This window comes from Rhinoderma darwinii, chromosome 3 (genome assembly GCF_050947455.1).
Source record: "Rhinoderma darwinii isolate aRhiDar2 chromosome 3, aRhiDar2.hap1, whole genome shotgun sequence".
Lineage (NCBI taxonomy): Eukaryota > Metazoa > Chordata > Amphibia > Anura > Rhinodermatidae > Rhinoderma > Rhinoderma darwinii.
This window is the reverse complement of record NC_134689.1, coordinates 233178381-233204572: the sequence shown is the minus strand read 5'-3', so window position 1 is coordinate 233204572 and position 26192 is coordinate 233178381. Positions and strand designations below refer to the sequence as shown.

At 40.8% G+C, this 26192-nt stretch overlaps 1 protein-coding gene across 1 annotated transcript in view; it reads right to left on the bottom strand.

Moving 5' to 3' along the window:
• Positions 1–26192, bottom strand: part of EXOC4 (exocyst complex component 4) — a 410874-nt gene that overhangs the window by 21490 nt on the left and 363192 nt on the right. Inside the window, exons 15-17 of the mRNA XM_075857508.1 lie at positions 18864–19005; positions 13479–13657; positions 10322–10481 (exon numbers count right to left, since the gene is read on the bottom strand). Coding sequence (XP_075713623.1) covers positions 10322–10481; positions 13479–13657; positions 18864–19005 — 481 coding nt within the window. The remainder of the gene's footprint in view (positions 1–10321; positions 10482–13478; positions 13658–18863; positions 19006–26192) is intronic.

Here is a 26192-nt window from a genome sequence, read left to right as displayed (position 1 = left end):
TCTCCTCTCTCCAGCTTTTAAACTGTCCGCAGCAGTGACACGCCTCTTGCCAGTTCGGCAGACAAAGTACAAGACTGATCCCTCGCAAGAGCTGAAGAGAGGAGAGCCCCCTTGCCAGTTCGGCAGAAGACGGATCTTGACAGCTGAAGAGTGAGAGCGTGAGCACGCGCGCACGCTATCTCCTCTCTCCAGGTTTTGCTGTAACACTGTCCGTATCTGATTGGACAGAGTCACAGTCACAGTAACACGCCCCCTTGCCATTACACGCCCCATTGACAGTTCAGAGGGTTATTTAAATATCGGGCGCCAAATATAACGGCACTGATATTTAAATAACGGAGGAGGGTAGAAAAAAAATGTCAAGTGCCCCAGGGTTTGTGCAGCCCTGCCCATAACATGCTGCACTCAGCTGCACATGTATGGGGAGGTGAAATTTGAAAAAAATCCATTATCATTAGGAGATTAGTTCAATAAAATTCACATTATACTCCTACGGTTGATGGCTTGAAGATTATACTGACTGTCATTTGCATCGACTATTTAGGAAAATCACATTTGCATAATAATTTGGAATGCGGTGTAAATATGTGAACCTAAAACTGGGTATCTAAGCTAGGATTACGAATCTTAGTGGTTTGAAACAAGTAAGCGTGGTCCCGGGATTTTAATTGTTCCGTTTTTTTAAATGACGAAATAAAGCCTATTTTTTTTACAGAGTGCTGGATACACCATTTTTTCTCTCTTCATGAAACAACCCCTTAATATGGAGGGTTGGGCTTAATTATGTATATTTTAGAGGTAGTCAGGAAGAGAGTAGAGAAAAGACAAGTAGAAAAGAAAATGTAAGGGAAAAAAGGGGAGATGAGGGTAAAGAACAAGGGGATGTGGCAAAGATACTGAATGAGGAGGGCATGGGATATGCAAACTACCTTATAGAACTTTACTGAAAGGTATAATTACTAGTAGGCAGCAAAATATTGCACATAGAAATCCACCTAAAGCAGAAGTATTATGCAGTATACAAACCCACCATGACGGATACACTGAAATATCCCTAGTGTTCCCTAGATGCCTTGCACCCTGCAGCGCCAGAGACATTTTCAACTGGATACATGTCTTAAAGTGGTATTCCTATCTGGAATCATATAACGTCAATATATGTATTTTAGCAAATACATTTTCAAAATCTGTACCGGTTTGCAGAAATTATTCTCCAGCCAGGCTCCCTTCATTGTTTGTAAGTGGTTGCCTATGGTTACAACCACTGCAGCGGTCCAGCTTGCACCGTTTTTCCACTTAAGGCCCTGTTCACACTGAGTTGTTTTTTTTTTGCAGGCAGAAAAATCTGCCTCAAAATTCCTTCAGGAGTTTTGAGGCAGATTTTGACCTGCCTGCAAATTCTTGCCACGATTGTCGCTGCGTTTTTTTCCCGTGACAAAAAAAAAAAAACGCTGTGAAAAATGCTTTATCTGCCTCCCATTGATTTCAATGGGAGGTCAGAGACGAAAACGCAGCAAGAGAGCATGCCATTTTTTGTTTTTTTACCGCGAGCGGTTAAAAGCCACCCTGGAAAAAGAATGCCTCCATCTCCTATTGAAATTAATGGGAGCGGTTTCGGACTTTTTTTGCCGCTGATTCCGACGTAGTTTCCGATTCAAAATCAGTGTAAAAAAAACGCAGTGTGAACAGGGCCTTATTTTGCAGTGAAGATGGCAGGAATCTGAGGAGCGCACATGCGCAGTAGCTCCCTGCAGTCCTATTCAGGTCTATAGGACGGCCATCGGGCATGTGCAGTAGCCATAGAGCAGTCCACTACTCGGCACATTAGGTAGAGTCCTTATCAGGGCTAAGTATGTAACATTGTCTGTTACATACTGATGCTACACAGCAGCACATAATGGTTGTCCATGCTGTAAGCTATTCATGAATCAGCTGCATGAGACAGCGTCCTGCTCTGTCTCCAGTGCTCTCACATCTACTGTAATAAAGCCAGCCCTATATTAGTGTTGGCTTCTGTACTGCCGACAGAGCAGGACGCTGTCTCATACAGCCGATTCATGAGCAGCTTACAGCTCGGACCCTACAGTGATGGCCTGTATTTAGCAGACAGGAGCCAATGAAACAGAGCAACAGGGACACTGAAAATCCCAACGCCGCGAATATTACTGCGTGGCAGCATCAGGAGTGCGCACGAGCATCAAGCCGTCCTTGCATTGTGAAGTCAGGGGAGGGCTTTGTACCTTCCCAAAACGTGTTTAAGCCAGGGAACAGGGAGCTGAACAGCAGTAGCCGTTAGTGGCATATAGTGTTACATCAGTGAGAAAAAAATAAAGTTTAAATAGGGAATAACCCTTTAAGGACGTGGATAACCCTTTAAGGATGCGGATACAATTGAATGCAGGGGCACAGTCATAATTAAAGGGGTTTTCCCATGAGACATTTATGACATATCCACAGTATAGTGGATATACTGTATAGACAGTCATAAATGTCAGATAGATGGGGGTCTCACCTCTGGGACCCTCACCTATCACTAGAATGGGGTCCCTTAAACCCCTTTTTGTGCTCACGTTGCCTCCCGACCGCTTCCTGATTGCATGGTCGGGAGTTATGGAAACAGCGTAACTCGCTGAAGAGTCAAAACTTAGCTTTTTATATACTTGGGACGTGTTCATAAACACAATTATATTTTGCCATATGCATGCTGTCCTCAAGTTTGTGTACTAGTAATCTGTCCGGATGGGATTTCTGGACATGGAATTTGCATCTCTTTCCAAAAATTTAAGTGGCGAGAACCCGATCAAGTGAGTGCTGTGGAATACTTTTTACAATATCCCGTGGATATGTCATAAACGTCTCTGATGGGAAACCCCTTTAATGAGGCGGGACAGGTCCATTTGACCCAGGGCCTCCCCTGCCCATGGGCCCCATAGCGGTGGAGTGGCCACTAAGCACAGAGCAGGAGTCACCATGCAGTCTCCAGACAGTGTTAGTGCATATTCTTAAATAATAATGCAAAAATGCAGCTATTCTCCGGTACATAGGGAAGGAGTAGCGCGTAATATGGAGAGAAAAAAAATCACGGGAGTGTTGCTTTAAAGGCTATGGACACCTTTGCAACATTTTTTTTTATTGCAGAATAATGTATTACTTAAAGAAAAAAGCTTTCGTAATTGGTTTTATTAAAAAAATATATAAACCGATTTGGTTCTGCAGCAAGAATGTATTACAATACACCGCAAGCTACCGGATCCCATTCAGTGTCAATCCTGGCAGCAGCGTTAACTGTCGGCTCACTCTACAGCTCCTCTTATCTTCTGAACGTGAAGCAAAGCTCAATTCTGATCAGATTTGATTGATCTTAGATTTGCATTCAGGGGGTTCAGGCTTTCGGGATTGACACTGAATGGCATCGAGCAGCTTGAAATGTATTGTAATAGATGCAGAAGCAAAACTGTGTAAAATGCTGAAATAAAACCAATTACATAAATGTTTATTTCACGTTATACATGTAATAGAATAATAATAAAAAAACAATTGCTGCAATGATTTTGAGAGCATTGGCCTGAAAAGAATCCCCAAAATGGAAAACTCACCTTTGTCCTAAGAATCAATAACCAGAAGTATATGTCTAGGTTTATACACATTAGCACAATGGAGTCAGTTATGATGGTTATCCAGAGATTGCTGCTGTCAGATAAAAGCTTGTTTAGAAGGAGAGATCAGCATATGATCACTCATGTCAAAACGGCCTCCCCAGCTGCACCGCACTGCTTGAGAAGCACTGCATTAGATTATAGGTGAATCTCACCAAAACGGTTATGTATATGGGTGAGACAAAGTGGAAGGTCTGTTAAGCATGACGTGCCAAAATTCTATTATTAAAATACACCCAAAATGTCAATTTTTATGTTTACCTCGAAAGTTTACAAAAGTGACAAGCAAAAGTATGACTAGGAGTGGTAGAAAGTGCCACGTTTCTTAAAGATGCATGCAATTTTTTGGTGCAAAATATTGGTGTATATCTATATTAACCTTGAGGTGGTGTAAGGAAGAGAATGGTCTGACATGCCTATTAGAGAATTCTGAATTCATTGAGGGGGGAGTCATCTTTTCAGGATCCTCATCTCTTAAGCCCCATGCACATAGCCGTGTCCGTAATCACGGGCTGCGATTGAGGTAGTATGGGAGCACGTTCTGTAAAAAGCAAAAGATAGGACATGTCCTACCTTTTTCGGTACACTTCTATGGCTGTGGACAATAGAAGTGAATGGGTCCGTAATTGCAGACCGTAATCGCAGTCCGCAATTACGGACGATTTTTACGGTCGTGTACATGGGGCCTTACAAAGAGCGTCTCTCGCTCTGGAGGACCTGTCTGATCCTGCATTAGACAAACAGCCTTTTGATTTTAGTGGGTACTGGAGCCCCTTGCCTGGAAGTTCAGACCAGACTCCTGCGGGTAGTCGGGTCATTTGCATAATGTCCTTGACACCCATAAAAAAATAACACACTAACACACACACACACACACACACACACACACACACACACACACACACACACACACACACACACACACACACACACACACACACACACGTAACAGCACCAGGACTTCAAAGATGGAGAGATGTTGGTTTATTCACCACAAAGTGAACAGAATAAGCAATGTTTCGGTTCACATCCGAACCTTTCTCAAGCTGATTCAAAAGTGCATAGTGCCAGGTATATATAGGAAATACATAAAGTATACAGTGTACAATATAATGAATTCATAATAAATAACCATATAAAGACGTATTGATATACAAAAAAGTGGATTCATGTGGATCAGTGTAACAAGATTAACATATTAAAGCACAACATCTCTCAATAATGCAAAATTAACATGTATGAATATACAAAGAAGCGATTATTATACTCAATTATATCAATGACTCCTAATGAAGGGGGAGCGCAGAGGCCAATCATATATTAAAATTAATACGGAAACTTGATCAAAAGACTTACAATGCCACATCTCTGAAGGTCCATAGTGCGCACGTGCAAGTGCCGGATATGCGTAATTGGAACGCATCTCTGGACTGCAAGGGAATTGTGCATTCGCAGAAAATAAATACCTGAGAACCGGCAACCACTCCAGAATACTAGTGTCTGCTCCTCACATTTTTTGTAGTTGTAAAACCAAGCATCATCCTTTCATTGGTAACGTGCACATGGCCGGATATTCAGCGTGCTTTGAGTGCTGTGTTATTTTCTATATATTTTGTTATATATATTTTGCTATATATATATATATATATAAAAATATAAACTTTTAAGGAATACGATCAGCAGATGAACGAGCAAACGCCCAATCATCTGCTGGTCGTATTGTTTTAAAAAAAGTAAAATATTATCGTTGTCAGCAGCACATCTCCCTGTGTAAACCGCTGCCAACATGATAATAACATATGGGGACGAGCGATCGGAGTAACGACCGCTCGTCCCCATCCATAGCTCCGTGTGACAGGAGCAAACGAGCGCCGATCAACGATTATCGGCCGGTGTAAAAGGGCCTTAACGGCCAGGTTTCCCAAAGATAAAATCTGATTGATGGGGATTTTAGCAGAAGGACATTTTTTTCTATCAGCTTACTGTCAAAGATCCCTTCTAAAAAGTAGTGGACATCTCCTTTAAACGTCAATTAATTTTAACCCCTTAATGACCAAGGATTATTTTTAGTTTTTTCACGGTCGCATTCCAAGAGTCGTAACTTTTTTTTTATTCCGTCGACATAGCCGTATAAGGGCTTGTTTTTTGCGGGACGAGTTGTATTTTGTACTTGCACCATTTTTGGATGCTTAGAATATATCGATTAACTTTTATTAACTTTAATTTAGGAGAGAATTCAAAATAAGCAGCTATTCCAGCATTAATTTTCACGTTATAAATTTACGCCGTTTACTATGCAGCGTAAATAACATGTTAACTTTATTCTATGGGTCGGCACGATTACGGGGATATCAAATATGTAAAGGTTTTATATGTTTTTCTAAGTTTGCACAATAAAAACCATTTTAGAAATAAATTACTTGTTTTTGCATCGCCGCGTTCCAAGAGCCGTTATTTTTTTATTTTTCCGTCAATATGGCCGTTTGTGGGCTTGATTTTTGCGGGCCAATGTGTAGTTTTCATTAGTACTATTTTGGGGTACATAGGACTTATAGATTAACTTTTATTAATTTTTTTATGGGGGGAATGGGAGAAGAGAGAGAATTTTGGCATTGTTTTTTGCGTTTTTTTTGGACGCCGTTCATCCGGCGGTTTAATTAATGTGTTGATTTTATTGTTCAAGTTGTTACGATCGCGGGGATACCATATATGTGTATGTATTATTTGTTTTGGCACTTTTACTTAATAAAACCACTGTTTTATTTGATTTTGACTGTAAATTATTATAAATTTTTTTTCACAAACTTTATTTAACTGCTTTACATTTTTTTTTTGTCCCACCAGGGGACTTCACTATGCGATCTGCTGATCGCATATATAATGCTTTGGTATACTTAGTATACCAAAGCATTATTGCCTGTCAGTGTACGGGCGGATTTACACGAACGTGTAATACGTCTGTGCAACGCGCGTGCTTTTCACGCGTGTCGCATGGACCTATTCTAGTGTATGGGGCAGTGCAGACTGTCAGTGATTTTTGCGCAGCGTGAGTCCGCTGCGTAAAACTCACGACAGGTCCTCTATTTCGGCGTTTTTCACGCATCACGCACCCATTGAAGTCAAAGGGTGCGTGAAAATCACGCGCACCGCACGGAAGCACCTTCGTGGGACGCGCGTGGGTCTTTGTTAGGCCCCCGGCTGCCATGGAAACCCGACGGCGACCCGCGAGTTCTTTGCGGGGGGCGCCGATGGGGTGACAGAGGGAGCTCTGTCAAACACATTAGATGTCGCTGTCGCTATTGACAGCGGCATTTAATGGGTTAAACTGCTGGAATCGGAGCGCGCTTTGATTCCAGCAGTTGCAGCAGGAGCCAGGCTGTGTATAACAGCCATGCTCCTGCCGCTGATCGCGTGGGTACAGTGGCAGTACCCGCGCCATCACAGGACGGATATATCCGTCTTCCTGCGCGAACTAGCAGCTGCAGAGGACGGATACATCCGTCCTTCGGCATTAACAGGTTAAAGGTGAAGTCCACTGTTGATCAACAGATTTAAAACATTTCACAGTTTAAATCTACATAAAAAGTTTGATATCTTTGCAAATTCTTTGATTTACTTTTTGTGTGTGCAATATTTACGTTTTAATTATATGATGTTATATTGACCATGTGGGCAGAACTGTACAGAATTTGTTACTAGGGAGCGGAGCATTGTGGGAGCTCAGATAACTGCTACATAGTTGAATGTCAGTGGAGTTTAGACAAACCGTAGAGAGATTCTGTGATTGGACTTGTTTATCTTAATGGCATTATTCCCTATAAAATCATGTGTATGTAGCATTTCTGCCTATACATACCTATACGGTACACAACCACGTAGACACAATCTAAGAGTATGTCAGGTTTTGTCAAATGATGGGAGGCACGGCAATGGGAAGTAGAGGCATTCAGCAGCGTGAGGAAAGCTGGTACACGGTCAGAGAACATGTGTGGGATAACGTTCATTAACACAGACAGCGGGGGTTCCCTTCCAGAGGCTCGTGTGCCATGGATAATTCATTTCCTGTTGTACATATGACTCCTGACACATTGTCACTGACGGATAACAAGACAAACTGCAGCAATTAGCACCCCCCTTTTACAAGATTTGGCAGCTGCACCCAGCTCTGGCTCCCACCACACTACATGAAAGAAGGAGGTCAGGGGACTACTGTCTGTTATTACAACAGAGCCGTAAGAAGCATCCAAGTGCAACACACTTAGCGTTGAATATTCATTGAAAAATGTTGCTGCTCGACTCGTATCACGAAATGTACAAGGGCTGTATTTCCATTTCACAGAAGATGAAATGCCTGACAAAGACACTCTGTGCTACACTAGACCATTTACAATAAGCAAATGTATGCCCTAAATGGGTAAGGGCATGCCGGTTTCTTATTTCGGTTTTAGATATTCACCACTGACACCACTAGCCCGAAAGTGTTAAGTGGCAGAATCACGTAAAGTGATATGAGCGCCTCCTGCGTCACTGTTATCTGGCACACAGGTACTCAAACAGCTTCCTAACGCTTGGTTATCAATATCAATTTTAGTGCATGACACTTGTTGACTTAAAAACTATGGTCAGGTCTTCTCCCAACTATCCCCAAAAAAAACTTGCAAACTGATGTTTTTTTTTTTCTTGCCATAAAAGGAAAGTTTTTAATTACTCACTTTTAAGGCTGGATTCACACGAGCATGTTACGTCTGTAATGAACGGACGTATTTCGGCCGCAAGTCCCGGACCGAACACAGTGCAGGGAGCCGGGCTCCTAGCATCATAGTTATGTACGATGCTAGGAGTCCCTGCCTCTCCGTGGAACTGCTGTCCCGTACTGAAAACATGATTACAATACGGGACAGTTGTCCTGCAGCGAGGCAGGGACTCCTAGCGTCGTATATAACTATGATGCTAGGAGCCCGGCTCCCTGCACTGTGTTCGGTCCGGGATTAGCGGACTAAATACGTTCCGTCCATTACGTACGTAATGACCTCGTGTGAATCCAGCCTAACTGTGAAACGTTCTATAGTGGAGTTTTCCTTTAAGCCTTTTTGGCTTTGTGCTGTTTGAGTATATGATAACTGAACTGGAACGATTCTATATTTTTCTGTAGGAAACGGTTTCTGGAAGTCAGTCCAATATTAGACTATTAGATCGAAGTACAATTGTGTCATGATTTTTACATATATTCTGAGTCTAAAAGCTCGTATGTTCTCTCAATGGGTTAAACATGCCTTGCTCTTATCTGGAAAGAAACTGACCACCACTTCTGCTTATAAACATTGATTCATGGAAATGCTATTGTTGCAAATTTTGCTGTCTACACAAAATCACATCCAAGCTTCCAGAGCACTGTTAACCCATTTTCTCAAAGTGTCAGCAAAGCTATGCCGATCTGCAACGTAAGCAAAAACACCGCAACATCTCACAAGGAGGAAGGTTCTCTTTGCTTCATTGATAAAACGGGTCTGGCAATTATTTTACTAGTCTTCCACAGTTCTATAGATAACCTCCTTGCATACTTGCCCAAGTGAAAATGTTATGGAATGCGTGTAGCAGAAAATACTGTAGATCAGAGGTATGCAGCAATTTTATAAATGGGTCTAGTAAAAAGATGACGGCCAGACATATTTGCAGTAGTTTTGATTTCACATATAGTCTTCCTATAACCATATAGGCAGAACATGCAGCTGCTATAGGACCCATGGAGAGTGGAGCTCAAGTTGTCACCCAATTTGTGGCGAGAACCCGCAGAGGACCTCGCTATAGGCAACACGACCAGCCTTTTACGAAGGCTCTGTTAAGGTTTTAGACTAAGGCCCTTGATAACGTTTTTTTACTCCCTCAAGATGTTGTTATATAAAAAACATATTACTGGATTATTTAAATGCGAAGACTAATCTATTAACCAGTAAACTTCTAGTATACTAATGTCTCTTCAATACATGCTTTGTTGCTACAGATTCTGTGATACATGAAGTAAAGTTAGGCAAAGTCATGAAGTAATAACTAAAACAAATTCTCAATGGTCCATTAAAGCTAAATCAGCTTGAGCATATTGTGACGACAGTGATCAGGTTGGGTTTTTGTAAGAAAACATTTAGGGTAAGGCCACACGGTGCGTCGTTGACACGGTTTTGTTGCGTTTGAAAACTTCATGCGGTCAACTGCATGCGTTTTTTGTCTCTGTAATGCTGCAGTTCTGTTGCGTTTTTAAAGGAAATAATTGATGGACATAGTTTTCACCCGTGTTGAAGTTTGTTAGGGGCTTCCTGTATATAGTTCATTACAATGCATTGCAGAACTGTTAGCAAAAACGCAGGCAGTTCACCAACAACTTTGGCAGCGCGGTCATTAACTGCATGCGGTCGGACATTATGAAGATGCAGTTATCTGCACAAAGAACACATTGTAATATAATAGCAGCAGTCTGTCCATAACAAACATTTCACCATTGACTTCTATTGAAAAATGACTTGCTGCGGTTTAAAAACGCAACATAGACGCACTATGACCGCACCGTGTGGCCTTACCCTTATCCAAGTTAAGTCCCATTCTTGTCCATGTCACATTGAGTAGTGTAGCCTGCATATGGTAAAGGAAACAAACAGAATTAGCTACATTACCTTGCGAAATCCAGATCTGCTTCACGGGACATAGTGATATTGGTAAGGTTTTGCTGGAGGACAAATATATTGCGACACATCTTTTTGATCCCGGATTCACTGATGCGCTTGAAGTACTGGGCTCCATTAATGAGGATGCAGGAAATTAAATGGCCTAGACCTGTGGAAGACCGTGTGTGTAGAAAAAGGAAAACATGATTAGTCAGATTCAAAATTTAGAGTACCCACACACGTAACGGGATCTGCAGCAAATCCACATGTGTTACACTGAGATTTTGCTGTGGATTTCACCCCTTCTACATTGAAAATTATCAGATCCTAAATTATCATCCGGATTTCAAAATCCACAGCATGCTCTGATTTCTGTCTGGAAAATGTTCCGCAGAGCGTGGATGAGATTTTTTAACTCTCATCCACTTGCCTTCAACAGTCTTCCGCTGCAGATTTTCCATCTGGAATGAAAACCTCAAATTTTAAAAAAGTAGAATATTTTTTACAACTCAATTTCAGGTTTAAATCTTTTTACATTGTACAGAAACATTGTCTTGTATAAGCTGCATGCAGAAAAAAAAAGAATTCAGATGACTGGTCGGCTTGTCACTGTGCATATGATTTTAGGGCCGAATAGTTACATTTGGCCGTGACATCTTTCCCTGAACAAACGCTGCTACCCCGATCCCAACTGTAGCAATAGATGAGGCAGTGACTTCAGCCTACCATTTCCCCTCAGTTGTAACATGGTGCAGTGGTAGTCTGAGACAATCCCTACACAGTGCTGATGCTTGTAATTAGATTGAAGTAAATGGTGTGGGTGGCGACAGCTGATGACATCACTCACCAGCGTCTGCCCGTCTACTCCCTCCTGAACCAGAGTGCTGAAAGAGGAGCAACAGAGGAACGGGGCAGATTTTTATGCCCCCACTAGCACTTAATATACCCTACTGGGCCCAGGAAACGGTGTGCAGTCGCTATAACAGATCTATAGTAGTACGAAAGCACTAAAACTAACTGTAAGACACAGGAGCGCATGGTCTTTAAAACACAGTAGTACATTTTTGACTAACCAACAAAAAAGCCATTAACCGTAAAACACATTTTCATAAATAGCTGGCTCTGAGGCAACTTGGAAAGACATTAGGAAATACAGCATATATGGACTCATCCGTTGAAAAGGACATTTTGTGATATGATATATAAGACTATAAAAATGATTGAGAAGATTGACATCATCATCTAGAATGATGATAAAACGAATCATAAGGCAAGAACAAAAGCAATCCAAAAATGCCACTGCAGCACGAGATACGAATCTCACTGAATGGACTTTGGCCGTGTAAATTGGGATAATGGGGGTTTAGAGTTTTATTGTGGTGCTCCAAGATTAATAACTGCCGAAGTCCTTGATAAAAAAAAACATTGTGCACTTGTGAACAAGCACAATGTATACATAGGTTTGAATAACATAAAGCTGTAGAACTAAAGCATGTATTAAGGAAACAACAAATCTATTCATTAAATCACTAAAACACACAAAGTATGTAAGGGCAGCATATTACAGCAAAAGGTATTGACTCCTTAGTAGCCAAAACGGCACAAAAATATTTGTACCGTTTGGCTAATAGGAGCGCTGAAAGAATACACAGGATTTCTAGTTATGCTCCCCCCGCCCTTCAGGCCAGTGATTAACAGGATCCTGTGTATACATAGCAGCCTGTCAGTCACCACACAGATAGGCTAAGAGAGTGATCCACTCATGAATACGTCAAACTCAAACTGTGAGTCCTGTGTATTCTTTCAGTGCTTCTATTTGCCAAATGGCAAATTTTTTAAGCCAATTTGGCTACTAGGAGGAAGGACATGTAACTGTAGTATGCGCCGAACAACAGCGGTCAGCCGCCATACGAATGCGCCATCCCTACAGGATCATACATTGACTAAGCGCCTGAGGAAGGTCATGGTATTGACCGAAACGTCGCACTGTCATTGGCTATAAATATAATAAATTATTTATATGCAAAAGAATATCCACTTTGGTGTGCATAGTGCTTTTTCTCCCATGTAATATGCTGCCCTTACATAGGCAGCATATTAAAGAAGCACTCCACTTTTTTATTTCCCCCTCCATTTGTACATTGGCGTTTCAGTGGGGTGCGGTGTGAAGAAATACTTACCGATCCCCGCATCTTATCATTTTCTGGGTCCAGCGCCGCTCACATGATCTTCCCTCTGACCTGTCTGGAATCGCTGCTTTTTGAGTAAACCGGAACTCAGGCTCTCAATGCATTCCTATGGGAGCCAGAACGAGTTCCAGTTTTCTCAAAAGCAGCGATTCCTGTCCAGATCAGAAGGAAGATCACATGGGCAACGCTGGACCCGAAAAACGACAAGATGCGGGGATCGGTAAGTATTTCTTCACACCGCACGCCACTGAAACACCAATGTACAAATGGAGGGGCAACTAAAAAAAAAATAAAGTGGAGTTGTTCTTTAAGCTGACAGATCTGCTTTAATATTATTTCCTATTTAGCTCTTTTCTATTACGGTCCAGCTATGGTCAGTGACTGCACCTTAGTTGTATTGTCTAAATAAAGTTTGCAAGCAATCTCCTGTTTCATCAGTGGCTCAGTCTGCTGATCTGTTCATATTCCATGCTTTACACTGCAGCTCTTTTTGCTTAAATTGGCTGCTGTGTATAATCAGACACTCAGCAGGAAGTTATCACAAAGAGAGCTAATTATTAGAATGATTATAAACTACCAGTGAGAAAAGAAGATTATCAGGTAACTGCCACCCCTGAGAACCTCTTTATGGACTTAAAGGTTATGTACACTTTTGGATGGATTTTTTTTTAAATTAAATCAATGTGTTTTGTTTAATAAAAAAAAATATATTCAAAAGTGTACATAACCTTCAATGTTATGTTGGTCTATTATAAAGTCTATGGATCGGCTATAGTTTAGCGACATCAAGGGATACCACCTAATATTAATGGGGCCTAACTTGTAATCATGATTCTACGAAAATGCTAAAGATTTTTATTTCATTTTATTCCTGCCTTCAGAAAGTCTCTTGTATGATTAATAGGTCTGCTTTTGTTGACGAACACGGTAATACAATGAAGACCGCGAAATCAAAAAAGAATAATGTCATATTATACCTTCAAAGATGTACTGGAACTTGTGTTGCTGGAGACTGGCCCCCATTGCCTCTTCTATTCCACTTATGTCCTTGTTCAGTCGCACAACAAGAGAGTCATAATCCATGCTTTCCACATTAGCCACGATTGCGTAGTTACCTTGCTTGGCCAAGGGAATTAGATAATGAAAGCAGTGAACTCTGTGAATAACAAAAACCCAAATCCATTTCTATTCAGTGACACACGTCATATTCTCGACTTCGTACGAGTTCTCTTTCAAATGTCATTTTTGAAAACATTCATTTTTGCAACGAAAAATTATTTTGATTAAATGTTAGAAATCTCATGCAAGCGCCAAACTAAAACACTTTTTGTAGCAGAGTATTAGGGCCAGATAATGTTGCGGAGCTTAAAGAAAATGTAATTTCTTGACGCTTTTGATGACAGTGCCGCAGGTCACATTTTCTATAACCTCAGTCATGTTATTGCGACAGATTTTAATTTACCTGCACGGAGTTTCTCAAAGATCACCTGGAAAATAAAGCTTGTGATTGATGCCTTCATAGTACACTCTGTTAATTCCTAGCACAGAGAACGAAAACTCTCTTATGAAAGGCTGACCCCCTGGGTCGCGCACAAAATGTCAAATGCCTCTCAGTCTGGCACGTTACACGCAGGTTTGCAGACGCTTCCCTCCATGAACTTTTCAGAGACCTCCCTATTATAGAGAACTTGTAATAGAAATGTTTTGGGCAAGATTGCAGCAAACGGAAGCTTAACTTGCTCTGACTGCAACCTTTACCCAAAACCCTTCCATATGGATTAAAAATGTTAAGTGGAAATGAAGCCGCAGAAAAGAATCTCTGCTCCACATACTCCACAATTCAGAAGCAAAAAAACTGAGACGCACAAAAATAACGTTAGAGGTTTAAACACTAGAAACTACACTAGATCACATCGTATGGGACCAAGATTTGCTCTATAAAGTAAAATCCTTTTAAAGGGGTTCCCCTACACTTATACATTAAACACCGATCTGCATAATTAAGGGGCCGTGTCCCCTTCTTTTTTACACCGGCACAGGGGCTCGTCCATACAGATCGCCACAGCACCTTCATTGTGCGGATTAGCTACTGTCCCAGGGGAAAGAACCCCACCCAATCAAACATTGGATGGTTGATGTTAAAGATCCAACGCCATGCCGATCGGCACAATGAAAGGGATGTGTCTGTGGCTTATTCTAAAAAATTATACACTATGTCCGAAATGTTGAAAATGTACTAAGATATTACTTCTTCCAGGTTGTTTAATAGTTTTTAATCCAAAATATGTTTTGGATCAGAGGTCACTGATAATCTTGCATGTATAATAACGACTATAAAAAATACCATTATCTACAGTATTTCCATCTCTCCCCTACACGGATGAAAAAAGAACTAAAACTTTCACAAGATCCATTTATGTAATAACAGAATCTTAATATAAAATGTGCACCCTTCCTAACCTATCCACAAGCTTTACGCTCAGTTCTTGAGATATCTAATTCGACAAGACGGCATTGTGCACTTCTAAAAGAGGACTACTAAGGTCCACTACAGGTCCCTGTAGGCAGCAATTTCAGCCTTGGGAGAGGCAGACTTCAATGGGATTACTGATAAAATCATCAAAAATATCTCTGCCCTCACGATCCTTACATTCTCAAAATGATGGCAACCTGCTTGATCTGTCCTTCACCTGACTATGCTCAGTCTCTGAATTTCTCCAATTCACCTTTCTCGCTTTATAACCATCTCTTTACTATCCCTATCACTTTTGCCCCCCCCCCAAAAACTTACCACTTACATCCATAGAAATATACGCCATCAACTTGGACCATATTACAAAAACCCTAAGACCTGCACGCTCTTCTATCTCCACCCTCTTTTGCCCAAACCAGACCACAGTGAACTATGACCTTACTCTAAATTGTAGGGCCCCCTACTGTCCGTACCTGTAGATAGCATCCTTGGTACACAGCCCAAACCCACTACTTGTTGTTACTCACATCGCCCGGCTCCAGCGACCAGTCCCTGCGAGCAGCTGTTGCTCCTGCTGATGTCCAGACACCTCCTTCTCTGGCAACCGGACGCCTCCTCCTCTGGTCCCATGTTCAGTCGCGGTCCAGCTAGATCTGGCCCCGGCTCTCCTCTACACCATGGTCGGCAGTGTCATGTTGCCGGGGCAACAGACACTCTAATGATGTCAGACCTTGCGGCCTATTTAGAGGGGAATCAGCATCCCATCCCTTGCCTGCAGATTAAAGTACATCCTTTGTTTGGCTTTGTTCTTAGTGCTATTTGACTCTGTTCCTGACCTTGACCTTGCTTCTGGATCACGCTCCTATTTCACCCTTTGGATTTGTCAAATTGTTCCTGTGGTTCTACTCGTGTTATCAACTCCTGGCTTGACTCCGGTTCTGTCTTATCCTTCAGCTTGCTGCTTGCTACTTCCTGACTACTGACCCCCGGCTACATTCCTGACTTCACTACAGCACACCCGCCACCAACTGGTGACTATTCTGGGGATCACGACCTGGGAATCAAATTGTATCTTTCATTTTGACCTGAATCCGTCAGTCCCACGGACCTGACTGGTTCAGTGTCAGCGGGTTATGAACTTAGATTTGATGGATGACAGGTGGATCCTGCGCGTCAGAGACACGCAGGATCCGCTGCCACTGAACCCGTCAGCCCCGCGGACCTTAGGATTTAGCAGTACATACAGCTGCTCCGTATACAGAATACAGAGCAGCTACATCTAACAAAGTAAAACAAATGTTTAATAAAAACGAATTAATAAGCTCCACTAAACACACTGACTAAACTTTTTATTAAAAATAAATAAAAATGCTCCTCAAAAGGTGTACATAGCCTTTAAAATAAACTGCCCTATGCTCTCCCCCCCCTCTCTCTTTGAACACACTTTCAGTGTGTCTTTCAAGGGCTCTACTTCCTCTCTCTTGTCTTGGTACTCCAAGATTCAGTATTAAGCCCTCTACGTTTTTCTCTCTACACAATCCCAGTTGGACAAACTTTAGAGCAGATATAGTTTCCAGTGCCATCGTTATACAGATGACACCCAAATATACACAACCTCTCAGGACAATTCTCCTGGTCTCTTAAACACCACTAGTGAGTGTCTGTCCGCGGTCTCTGCTGTTATGTCCTCTCTCTGACAAACTATAGGGCAGATTTGGTTTCCAGTACCATCTTTATGCCGATGACACCCAACTACAGTGCTTTGCAAAAGTTTTAACGCCCCTTGGTGTTTTTCCTTTTATTACAAGCTGGAATGAAAATGGACTTTAAATATGATTTTATGCAAAGGAATTGACAAAATAGTCCAAATGGTTACAGTGGAATAAAAAAACCTTGTTCACCTAAACCTGATGTTTTTATCTCTGTCTGTAACACTGTCATCCTCATGTCTCAGGGTTATACTCGACTCTGATCTATGCTTTATTTCTCACATTTCATTCATTGCCAAATTCTGTTATCTCTACCTAAAACATCTCTAGTATCAGTCCCTACCTCACTACTGACACTGCTGAAACACCAATCCAGGCTCTAATCGTTTCTCACCTGGACTACTATAACTCACTAGACAAACTGGCTCCGTTTAGCCAGGCTGATCTTTCGGTTTAGTGGTTATACTCTGATTAAAAAACAAAATTTCTTTAAAAAGACATATCACACTTAAATAGGCTCTGTCACCAGTATATAAGTGCCCTATCTCCTACCTAATCGGATATTCGCTGTAATGTAGATAAAACATTTTTATTTTTTTTAAATGTTTATTTTTGACGGAGTTATGGCTATTTTTCGTTTTATGCCAATTTCTTCTAAATGCCCAACCAGGCGTTTTTTTTTTACTTTTGAGCAAGTGGGCATTGTAAAGAGAAGTGTATGACCCTGTCCAATGTTCAGAAGAAATTAGAATAAAACAAAAAATAGTCGTAACTCTGTAAAAAATAAGGTGTCTTTTTTTAAAACCGTTATCTACATTACAGCGACTATCAGATTAAGTAGGAGATAGGGCACTTATTAACTGGTGCCAGAGCCTCTTTAAGGCCCTTTTACATGGGCAAATGATCGTTCATGTGAACGCTCGTTCCTTATCATTGCCCTGTAACATGGGCAAATGCTCATTCATCGGCGGAATGTATCGCTTATGCTGCAGAAATATTATCGTTGTCGGCAGCACATTTTTCTATGTAAACAGGAAAACGTGCTGTTGACATAATAGAAAAGTATAAGGACAAGAGATCCTAGTAACGATCGCTCGTCCCCATACATTACTGATCATAGCTCCTTGTGAAAGGAGCAAATGAGTGCCAATCAAAGAGCTGTTTCGTTGATCGGCACTCATTTACACGGCCCATGTCAGACCGTGTAAGAGGACCCATAATCCATGGCCCATACACAAACTAACCTTGTCACAGATCTCTCCACCCCACTGTCTTTAACAAGCTACCCATGTTGCATCACTCTGCACTTATATCTGTGCTGGCTCAGTTGAATGGCTGGGTGACTGGTTCATGCAGCTTTAATTATATTCCCCATGCCAACACATGGTGCTGATCCCTTGGACAAAATAAACACTGTGTACCTATTGTGTCAGTGCTCCCATTCCATTTAAATGGAGAGCTCTTATGGGAAGGAACTTTTTTTAATCATATATATATATATATATATATATATATATATATATATATATATATATATATATATATGTGTGTGTCTATCAGTGAGTTTGGTGCAACTTTCTAATTACATTTTATTAAAAATTATTTTTACTTTTTCAGATACAGCTGCTTTGTATCCTGTATACAAAGCAGATGTATCCTGAGCTGAATCCTGTATCCGTCAGGTCAGCGGGTTCAGTGTCAGCGGGTCCTGTGTGTCTCTGACACGTAGGATCAATCGGTTACCGATCACATCTAAGTTCATAACTTAGATGTAATGGATTACAGAAGCCACTGTCAATGAATCAGTCAGTGCTGCGGACCTGACTGATTCAGGTCTCAGCGCTAGATACAGCTGCTTTGTATACAGGATACAAAGCAGCTGTATATCAAAAAGTACTAATAATTTTTAATAAAAATGAATTAGAAAGTTGCTCCAAACACACTGATACACATTTTTAGAAAATAAATAAATAAATGTTTTCAAAGCTGTACATACTTTTAATCACATGCTAGTTTGGCACTTCCCCAATTGTAACACACTGCAGAATTTATTGGTGCTATATAAATAATTATTATTAATAGAAGCCTACATTGATTACTTCCAGAGGATAAAAACCTATTCTGGTCATGCGATGATCACACAGTACCTGTACCACTTGAAGGCAGAAGATGAAACCTACCTGACTTCCAAATGCAAAACAAGGAGACAGCGGTCAGACATGTCTTGGAAAGAATTGGCCAGCTCACTGAGCGTCTGCAAAATACTCTCAGACACGGCAGGAATGTCCACACTGCTGAGACTGTCACTACCAGGAGACATTGCTACAAGGTACAAAATTGAGAGAAAACATCATATTAGTTTTCTTATTACTTGAGTAAACCTTAGGATACAATTAGATTATAACTCTGTAACTGGCATACATGATATTGTGGGACACCATTTACTAATACGAATGTGAAAACAATGATTTGCCAACATAGTGCTTACATTGTAACACGTTAAGCTTATTTATGCAATCATAACGTACAGAATCTCGTTAAATATGTAGATTGGAATCTTGGGCCGATCAGGCTGCACAAACCATAAATAGGTGGGCTTATAGCTATTTTTTACTTTTTTCTTCTTTGAGTCGATTAGACTGTTCAAACAATACAAAAAGTAAGGCTGGCCATACACATTAGGTTTTACTAAAGGGCAGTTTCTGATGCTTTCAGTGAATTGGGCACATCCCGAGGCCCTTAGGCTACATTCACATGGCTGTTTTCAGAACAATAAAGTTCTATGGGTGTATTTACGTGGCCGTTTTTTAATGGCCCGTGATCCCCAACCGTCAAAAAATAGGACAGGTCCTTTTTTTGTCCGTTTTCACCGCCAGACGGCTCCAATGGGAGTCAATGAATCCGTTTTTACCGGCCGTTTTTCAGGAATCAATCCTTGTAATGGCTGGTATAAACTGGTCCCTAATGAGAAATCCCACACACAGCGCTATTTTGGGCGTTGAACCCGGGGAAGCCCCTTACAGCACTGTCCATATATGGACAATGAAGTCAGGGCTTTCAACTATGGAGTCCCCGGCCAGAGCATCACAAGATCTCTGGCTGCGGACTTCTGTCTTGGGAAAGCCCTTGATGTCACTGTCCATATATGGATAGTGGCTCCCTCAGACCCCCTACTGTAGATAGCACCCCCCATGTAAATAGCACCCCTCTGTAGATAGCTCCAACCCCCCCCAGTAGAGAGGACCCCCCTGCCTGTAGATAGCAATTCCCCACATAGAAAGTGCCACTATAGTTCCCTGTAGTTGCGGAATCCCCAGCTGCCAGACCCCACTCTAGCCGGGGATTCCACTCATGGAGAAGCCCCCGGCGTCACTATACATATATGGATAGTGACGTCAAGGGGTTAGTCCTGGAGTGGAATCCCCGGCCAGGGCTTTGCCGTTGCTCTGGCCGGGGATTCCTCTCCTGGAGAAGCCCCTGGCGTCACTATCCATATATGGACAGTGACGTCAGGGGCTGCTCCTGAAGCGGAATCCCCAGCCAGAGCGCTGCTGATGCTCAGGCAGGGAATTCCGCTCTTAGCGGAAGCCCCAGATGTCACTGTCCATATATGGACAGAGAAGACAGTGGCACTATCTACAGGGGGTGCTATCTATAATGGCCACTGTGGCACTAACACTTTATATGTGGGCACTATGTCACTTTATATGTGGGACTATGGTACTATGTGGGCACTATCTATAGTGGGCACTGTGGAACTATCTGGGCGTGATGACACTTTATATGTAGGCACTGTGGCACTATCTACAGTGGGCACTGTGGAACTATGTGGGCATTATCTACAGTGGGCACTGTGGTTCTATCTACAGGGACATTGCGGCACTATCTACATGGGCATTGTGGTGTTTTCAGGGGGTTGGGACAAAAAAAAACCCCTGACAAATGAAATCCATCTTTTTTTTTTTTTAAACGCCCATGAAAAATGGATAGCAAACGGATAACAAACCGCCATTAACTGGTTCCCGACCGCTGGCTGTATATTTACGGCCTGCGGTCAGGGTCCTTAAAACCCGAGCCATAGACTTTTTACGGCTCGGGTTTTAACTTGCTGCCCGCGCGATCGGGCAGCTGAATATCTGGTCTCCGGCTCTAAGTGACTGCCGGGGACCCTGAGGAGAAGATAGAAGCAGCTTTCACTGCTTCTGTCTTCTCCGATTTCTTTTTACACAGCGTTCAATGAACGCTGTGTATAGGAATAGAGACAGCAGCGGCGGCGCTGTCTCTATTCCTCCCGGTGATCATGTGACTGGTCACATGATCGCCGGGTGCCATTAGTGGCAGACTGCTGCTAGGTCTTACAAGACCCAGCACAGCCCTATTAGTGACAATCGTCACTATGAGAGGGCTGATTTCCCCTGTAACTGGGGCTGCTGTGCCCTGTGGAAAAGATGGTGTAAAAGAAAGAAAACAAATATATAAAGTTCCCCAAAGGTCTTTTTTGACCTTTGGGGGACAGACCATAGTAATAAAAAAATAATAAAGTAAAGTGCAAAAGTAAATTAAATAATAAATACACATAAAATACACACCCCAAAAAAAACGTTCCCCCCCCCCCGCCAATCATTGCTGTAACGCTAGCGCTGACCCAATTACCCTAATATAGACATGTAATATATTAAAATTTACGGTAGACAATGACGATCACAAATAAAAGGTCTATTTTAGGGTAAAACTATGTTATTACCCCAAACAAAATAGCTGAAACGTAAAAAAGCTTATTTATTTACTATTATTTTCAAACTTTATGAATAAAAATTCTAAAATAGCAAAAAAGGTGTGTATAAAAACGATAAAAAATGAAACCTGCATTGTCTACGGAAAAAAACATCGCAAAAATCACGTCGTTAGCCCAACAAATAAAAACGTTATAGCCATTTAACTAACACGTGCTAAAAATGGCTAAACGGTGTCTGGTCCTGAAGGCGCAAAATAGCCCGGTCCTGAACTGGCTATAAACGGACAACCGGACTGGAAATGATGCAAAATGGGCATAAAAAACTGACAGTTGATCAGTTTTTAACAGCCATTTTTTTTTCACTGTCGTGTGAATGTAGCCTTAAAATCTCACTCATCAGGGAAAATAAAAATCGGATATATGTTTACGTTTTAAAATGTCCAACCTGTGTTTCAAATTGAGATAAATGGAATCACATGTGCTAGCAGCAGCTTATCCCCTTTCCCTATTGAAATAAATATGCATGCTTGTCTTATCTGAGAATATATGTTTATAGGGCAGTTGGGCAAAATTCCAGCCAGCCCGAAGTAGAAAGAACTATAAATACTCTTACATATTTGTATAACCTATCAATAAAAGGCCATATATACACAGTATTCCAAGAGGTTACTTATTAAATTAGAATGTAGCGAATAGCAAATAAAAAACTGGAAGAAAATAAAGAAAAAGTCAGATTTATCAATAGAGCAGCATGCTACTATAGTAAAAATTGGCCAAAGCCACAAGAGATAGGGTAAGCTGTGATTTAAAAAAAATAAAAAATTCAACGCATTGTATAAAAGTCGATTTTATAATCCCTTTCCTAACAATATGACATCTGGTATATATTACAGTGGCGAACAAAGAACATCTTGAGAATTATATCTTCCACATTACTTCAATAAGGTCATTGGATATTCCGTCAGCCCCATAATGTTTGAATGAAGCTGCAGCGAGCATGTTCGACCGCCACCCCATTCAAGTGGTGGGGATGGCTGACTCAGGTCCCCCATTCTAACAATCAGTGGTGGCCCAGCAGTTGGACCCCACCGATCTAACACAGTGAATAAGTGATAAATGTTTGAGGTTAGAATACCCCTTTAAGTATCCCCTTTTCTTATTTCACATTATATGCCCTTATTCTATCAAATATTCTTGCATCATTAATTAGTTAAAGGGGTTGTCCCAACATCCCATGTTTTTTTATTTTATTCTTCGATCATTTCAGATTTATTTTTTGAATGCCCACTAACTATGCCTTTATCCACCTCCTATATCTTCTCCTTTTCCAATTTGGCACCCCAGCGGCTCTGTTACATCTTCAAGGAAAGCTTTCAGAATGGGCGGTCCAGCATTTTAGATCACATTACCGCTTGCAAACTACAGTACCTAGACACACCCTGCTCTCTCTTTTGTGTGCTTGGGTAAACTGCGCATGCTCGCCCTGTTCAGTGAGAGTCTCACTGCACAGAGAGAAGAGCCCTGCTATACTAAAGTAGTGGAGAACAGAGAACCACTGCAACATGCTCAGCATGAAAGTATACAAATTACTGCAGGACGTAACCCTGGACAACATGGCAACAACAAACTAATAGGATGGGCTGTTTATGGGGGTGATCTTTTAAAACATTTATCATTTATGTTATTAGTTGTATTTGCAAAGATTAATGTTTTTAAAAAATTGGTACAATGGGGCATTAAAGGGTAAGCATCAATTTATCTGAATCTGTTCCATTAACTTCCATTATTTTAAAATAAAGGATAAAATGCCTTTTTTCGTTTTGTTTAAGATGCACTTAGAGAATGAAATATATAGATGTGTAGAGTAGACCAGTAACTTGGAAAAGATGGGCAGAATTAGTATTTATACCAAAAAATTTGTTCTTAGAACTGGTTGGTAGTATATGAAAAGACAAACTGTAGGACAAGAAAATGAGGAACTGCTTAAAAGAAAAAAGTTTTACTGAAAACGAAGAGTAAACTGGCCAAATGCTCGAAAGAAGCAAATGTTTGTTTTTAATTATAGCGGTGTTTGAGGGAGGCAAACTTTACTCCGTACCATTTTCAGATTTCTAGCAGTATGTGATTTATAATTCATTTATCATGTTTTAATAATAATTAGGTTTGTTAGAAAAGATGAATAGCAAGTACAGACAGAAGCCGCGGGCACTCCATGTGTCAGCTCTCACAATTCTTGATTGGGAAAAGTAAACGTGAACTATTGGATTAGGAATTTTTTTATTTTTTGTTTGGTGCACGGTCATTATCTAAAAAGACAAAAGAAAATATACAGGGTTTTTTAAACATGTCTCACTCTTCACAAGTGGAAAACAAAAAAGTTTGTGAACACCCTTAAAATATGATAGCATACATGAACACATGCAATGTATTTTCTCCCAACTATAATTTATATATTCCAGAAATAATGAAGACCCATAGGCTTTGTATAAAGGACATGATAATATATTAGACATCTCACATCAAGTACAGGAGATCTGTTCTCCCATACAGTACGTCTTTTTAGATCAAGAGGAGGATTAATTCACGGTGCAATGAACGGAAACATTTCCTAATATCTTCTTAGGGAGAGATTCCCCTATCCTTTGTGTAGGCAAATGTACGTCAAAGTGTGGGAACTACCTTTTTTCTGGGTTATTAATGAAAACAGACAGATTCATTTGGTGAAATCCCAGGAAAATTGTATATTTTTGGGGCATGCAGCTTCTTATTTTAGTTAATGATGCAGCATACCGTACCGGTAGTTTTATGGTGTTTTTCTCTGTGGTTTGCTCTGTTCACATCTGCATTGGGTTTTCCGTTATTCTATTCCGTCATAGGAACAGAAAAATGGGATAAAACGTTTGTCAAAGTGCCCATTGATTTCCATGATTTGTTTTTAGCCGCAGTTATGCTCAGTTCAGCTCTGTTCTGTCAGGTTTACATTTTTTTGCCAAAAATGATAGCGTAGTCTGCTGCGCTATTTTTTTCCATCCAAAATGGTGGAAACTTTATGGAAAGGCGCTTACAGGCTTTTAAAGTCAATGGATGATGGATACAAACGAAAGACAATTAGTTTGTATCCATCATCCACTGACTTTAAAAACCTGTAAGCGCCTTCAGTTCTTTAGGTCCTGTTCACATATGCGTTAAAGGCTCAGTTAGTGGCCTCGGTCACAGATACAGGCATACATACCGAAAACAATACCGCAGCATGCTGCACTATTGTTTACGGTAAAACTACGGACACCCTGACTAAAACCCGACGGAACCCATTAAAGTCAATGGGTTCCGTCGAGTGCCGATGGAGTCCGTCATACAACTCTGACAGAGCAGAACAATGGTAACAGACGATGGTGTAACAGGCCCGCATCCGGAAAAAACTGAGTATAACAAACAGAATGTAAAGTTTCCGTTTTTTGACAGATGTGGCTAATGGATCTGTCAAACAAACAGAAAGTTTATCTTCTGCTTGTTTCAGTTTGACAACCTTTTTGCATTTGTCTCTGTTAAATTTGACATATACTTTCAAAACAGAAGGGCCAATGGAAACGTGAACGGATCCTTAAATGGGGAAAAATTTGCATTTAAAACAACGTGTAAAAGCCTCTGTTATTAGATACAATACAATAATGCAGCGGTTGATGGACTGATTCTAGGTAACTTTTCCTACATCTGAGTCTTTTATAAAACACTGACTAATAATTCTTGTTTTTCCATTCATTTATTGTAAAGTATTTACCTCTTTTAGACTTTATTTTATGCATTCGACCTGCCACTATAATGTAGTATTTTAGATTACGTGTAAAGGGGATGTCCAGGAGTATACATTATACAAAAAAAATTATATTCGATTAAGAGAAGGCCAATTTTGCGATACAAAAAAAAAAGCTAATTTATTCTGTACTGGTTATTACCACTCTGGTCATAGTTAGGCATAAACATCTTCCATTAATACAAGTTTATATTTTTTTAAAGCAGCCCCAGAGTGAAGAACACAATGTACATTAGTTGTTCACCTTGATGATTGTGGCCTATTAAATGCTATTTATCAGAACACATTTAATACACGAACACAATAAAGACTACAAATAATGTTTCTACCTATTTTTAGTTCACTTAAAAGTATAAAGAATACCTAGAAATTAGAAGTAACAAAAAGGACTTGGTAATTACTTACTTTTACAGAAGGTCTAAAACATAATAAAATATGGAAGCAAAGTGGCGTGTGGTACCCAGGAGATTCTATTTCCAATAAGGGAAGTGATAAGCAGTACCCACCATCACTTCAGTAAACAGTGATGATGGAGAGAGTTCAGACTGTCACCCATGATAAAGAGCCCACTAAACACTCTATTAGTTTTTCATTTGCTGAATTAATGTTCTTTACGGGCCGTGTGCGCCGGCTGCTTAATGAATTGTCTCGTTAAAGCTGCCTGCGGGGCTGTTGGGCTGCCGGTACTCCAAGGCATAAATTCAGACGAGAAATGAGCCATTGTAAAGGAGGACATAACTCCTCTGGAAAAGGGTTTTGTTCTTCAGCATTTGTGCAGCTTTTGGAACAACCGGATTATCAGTAAAAAAAATTACACAGAGCGATTTCTGAAACCAAGTTTGCCATTACTGGGCCTACATCTACATAATGTGCCAGGAGATGGTTCCTCTGAAATATGGGAGTGTCATTCCTATTCAAGTACAGCTTCCATCCTCTTATGCCTTCCTAACATTGTAGCGGAGT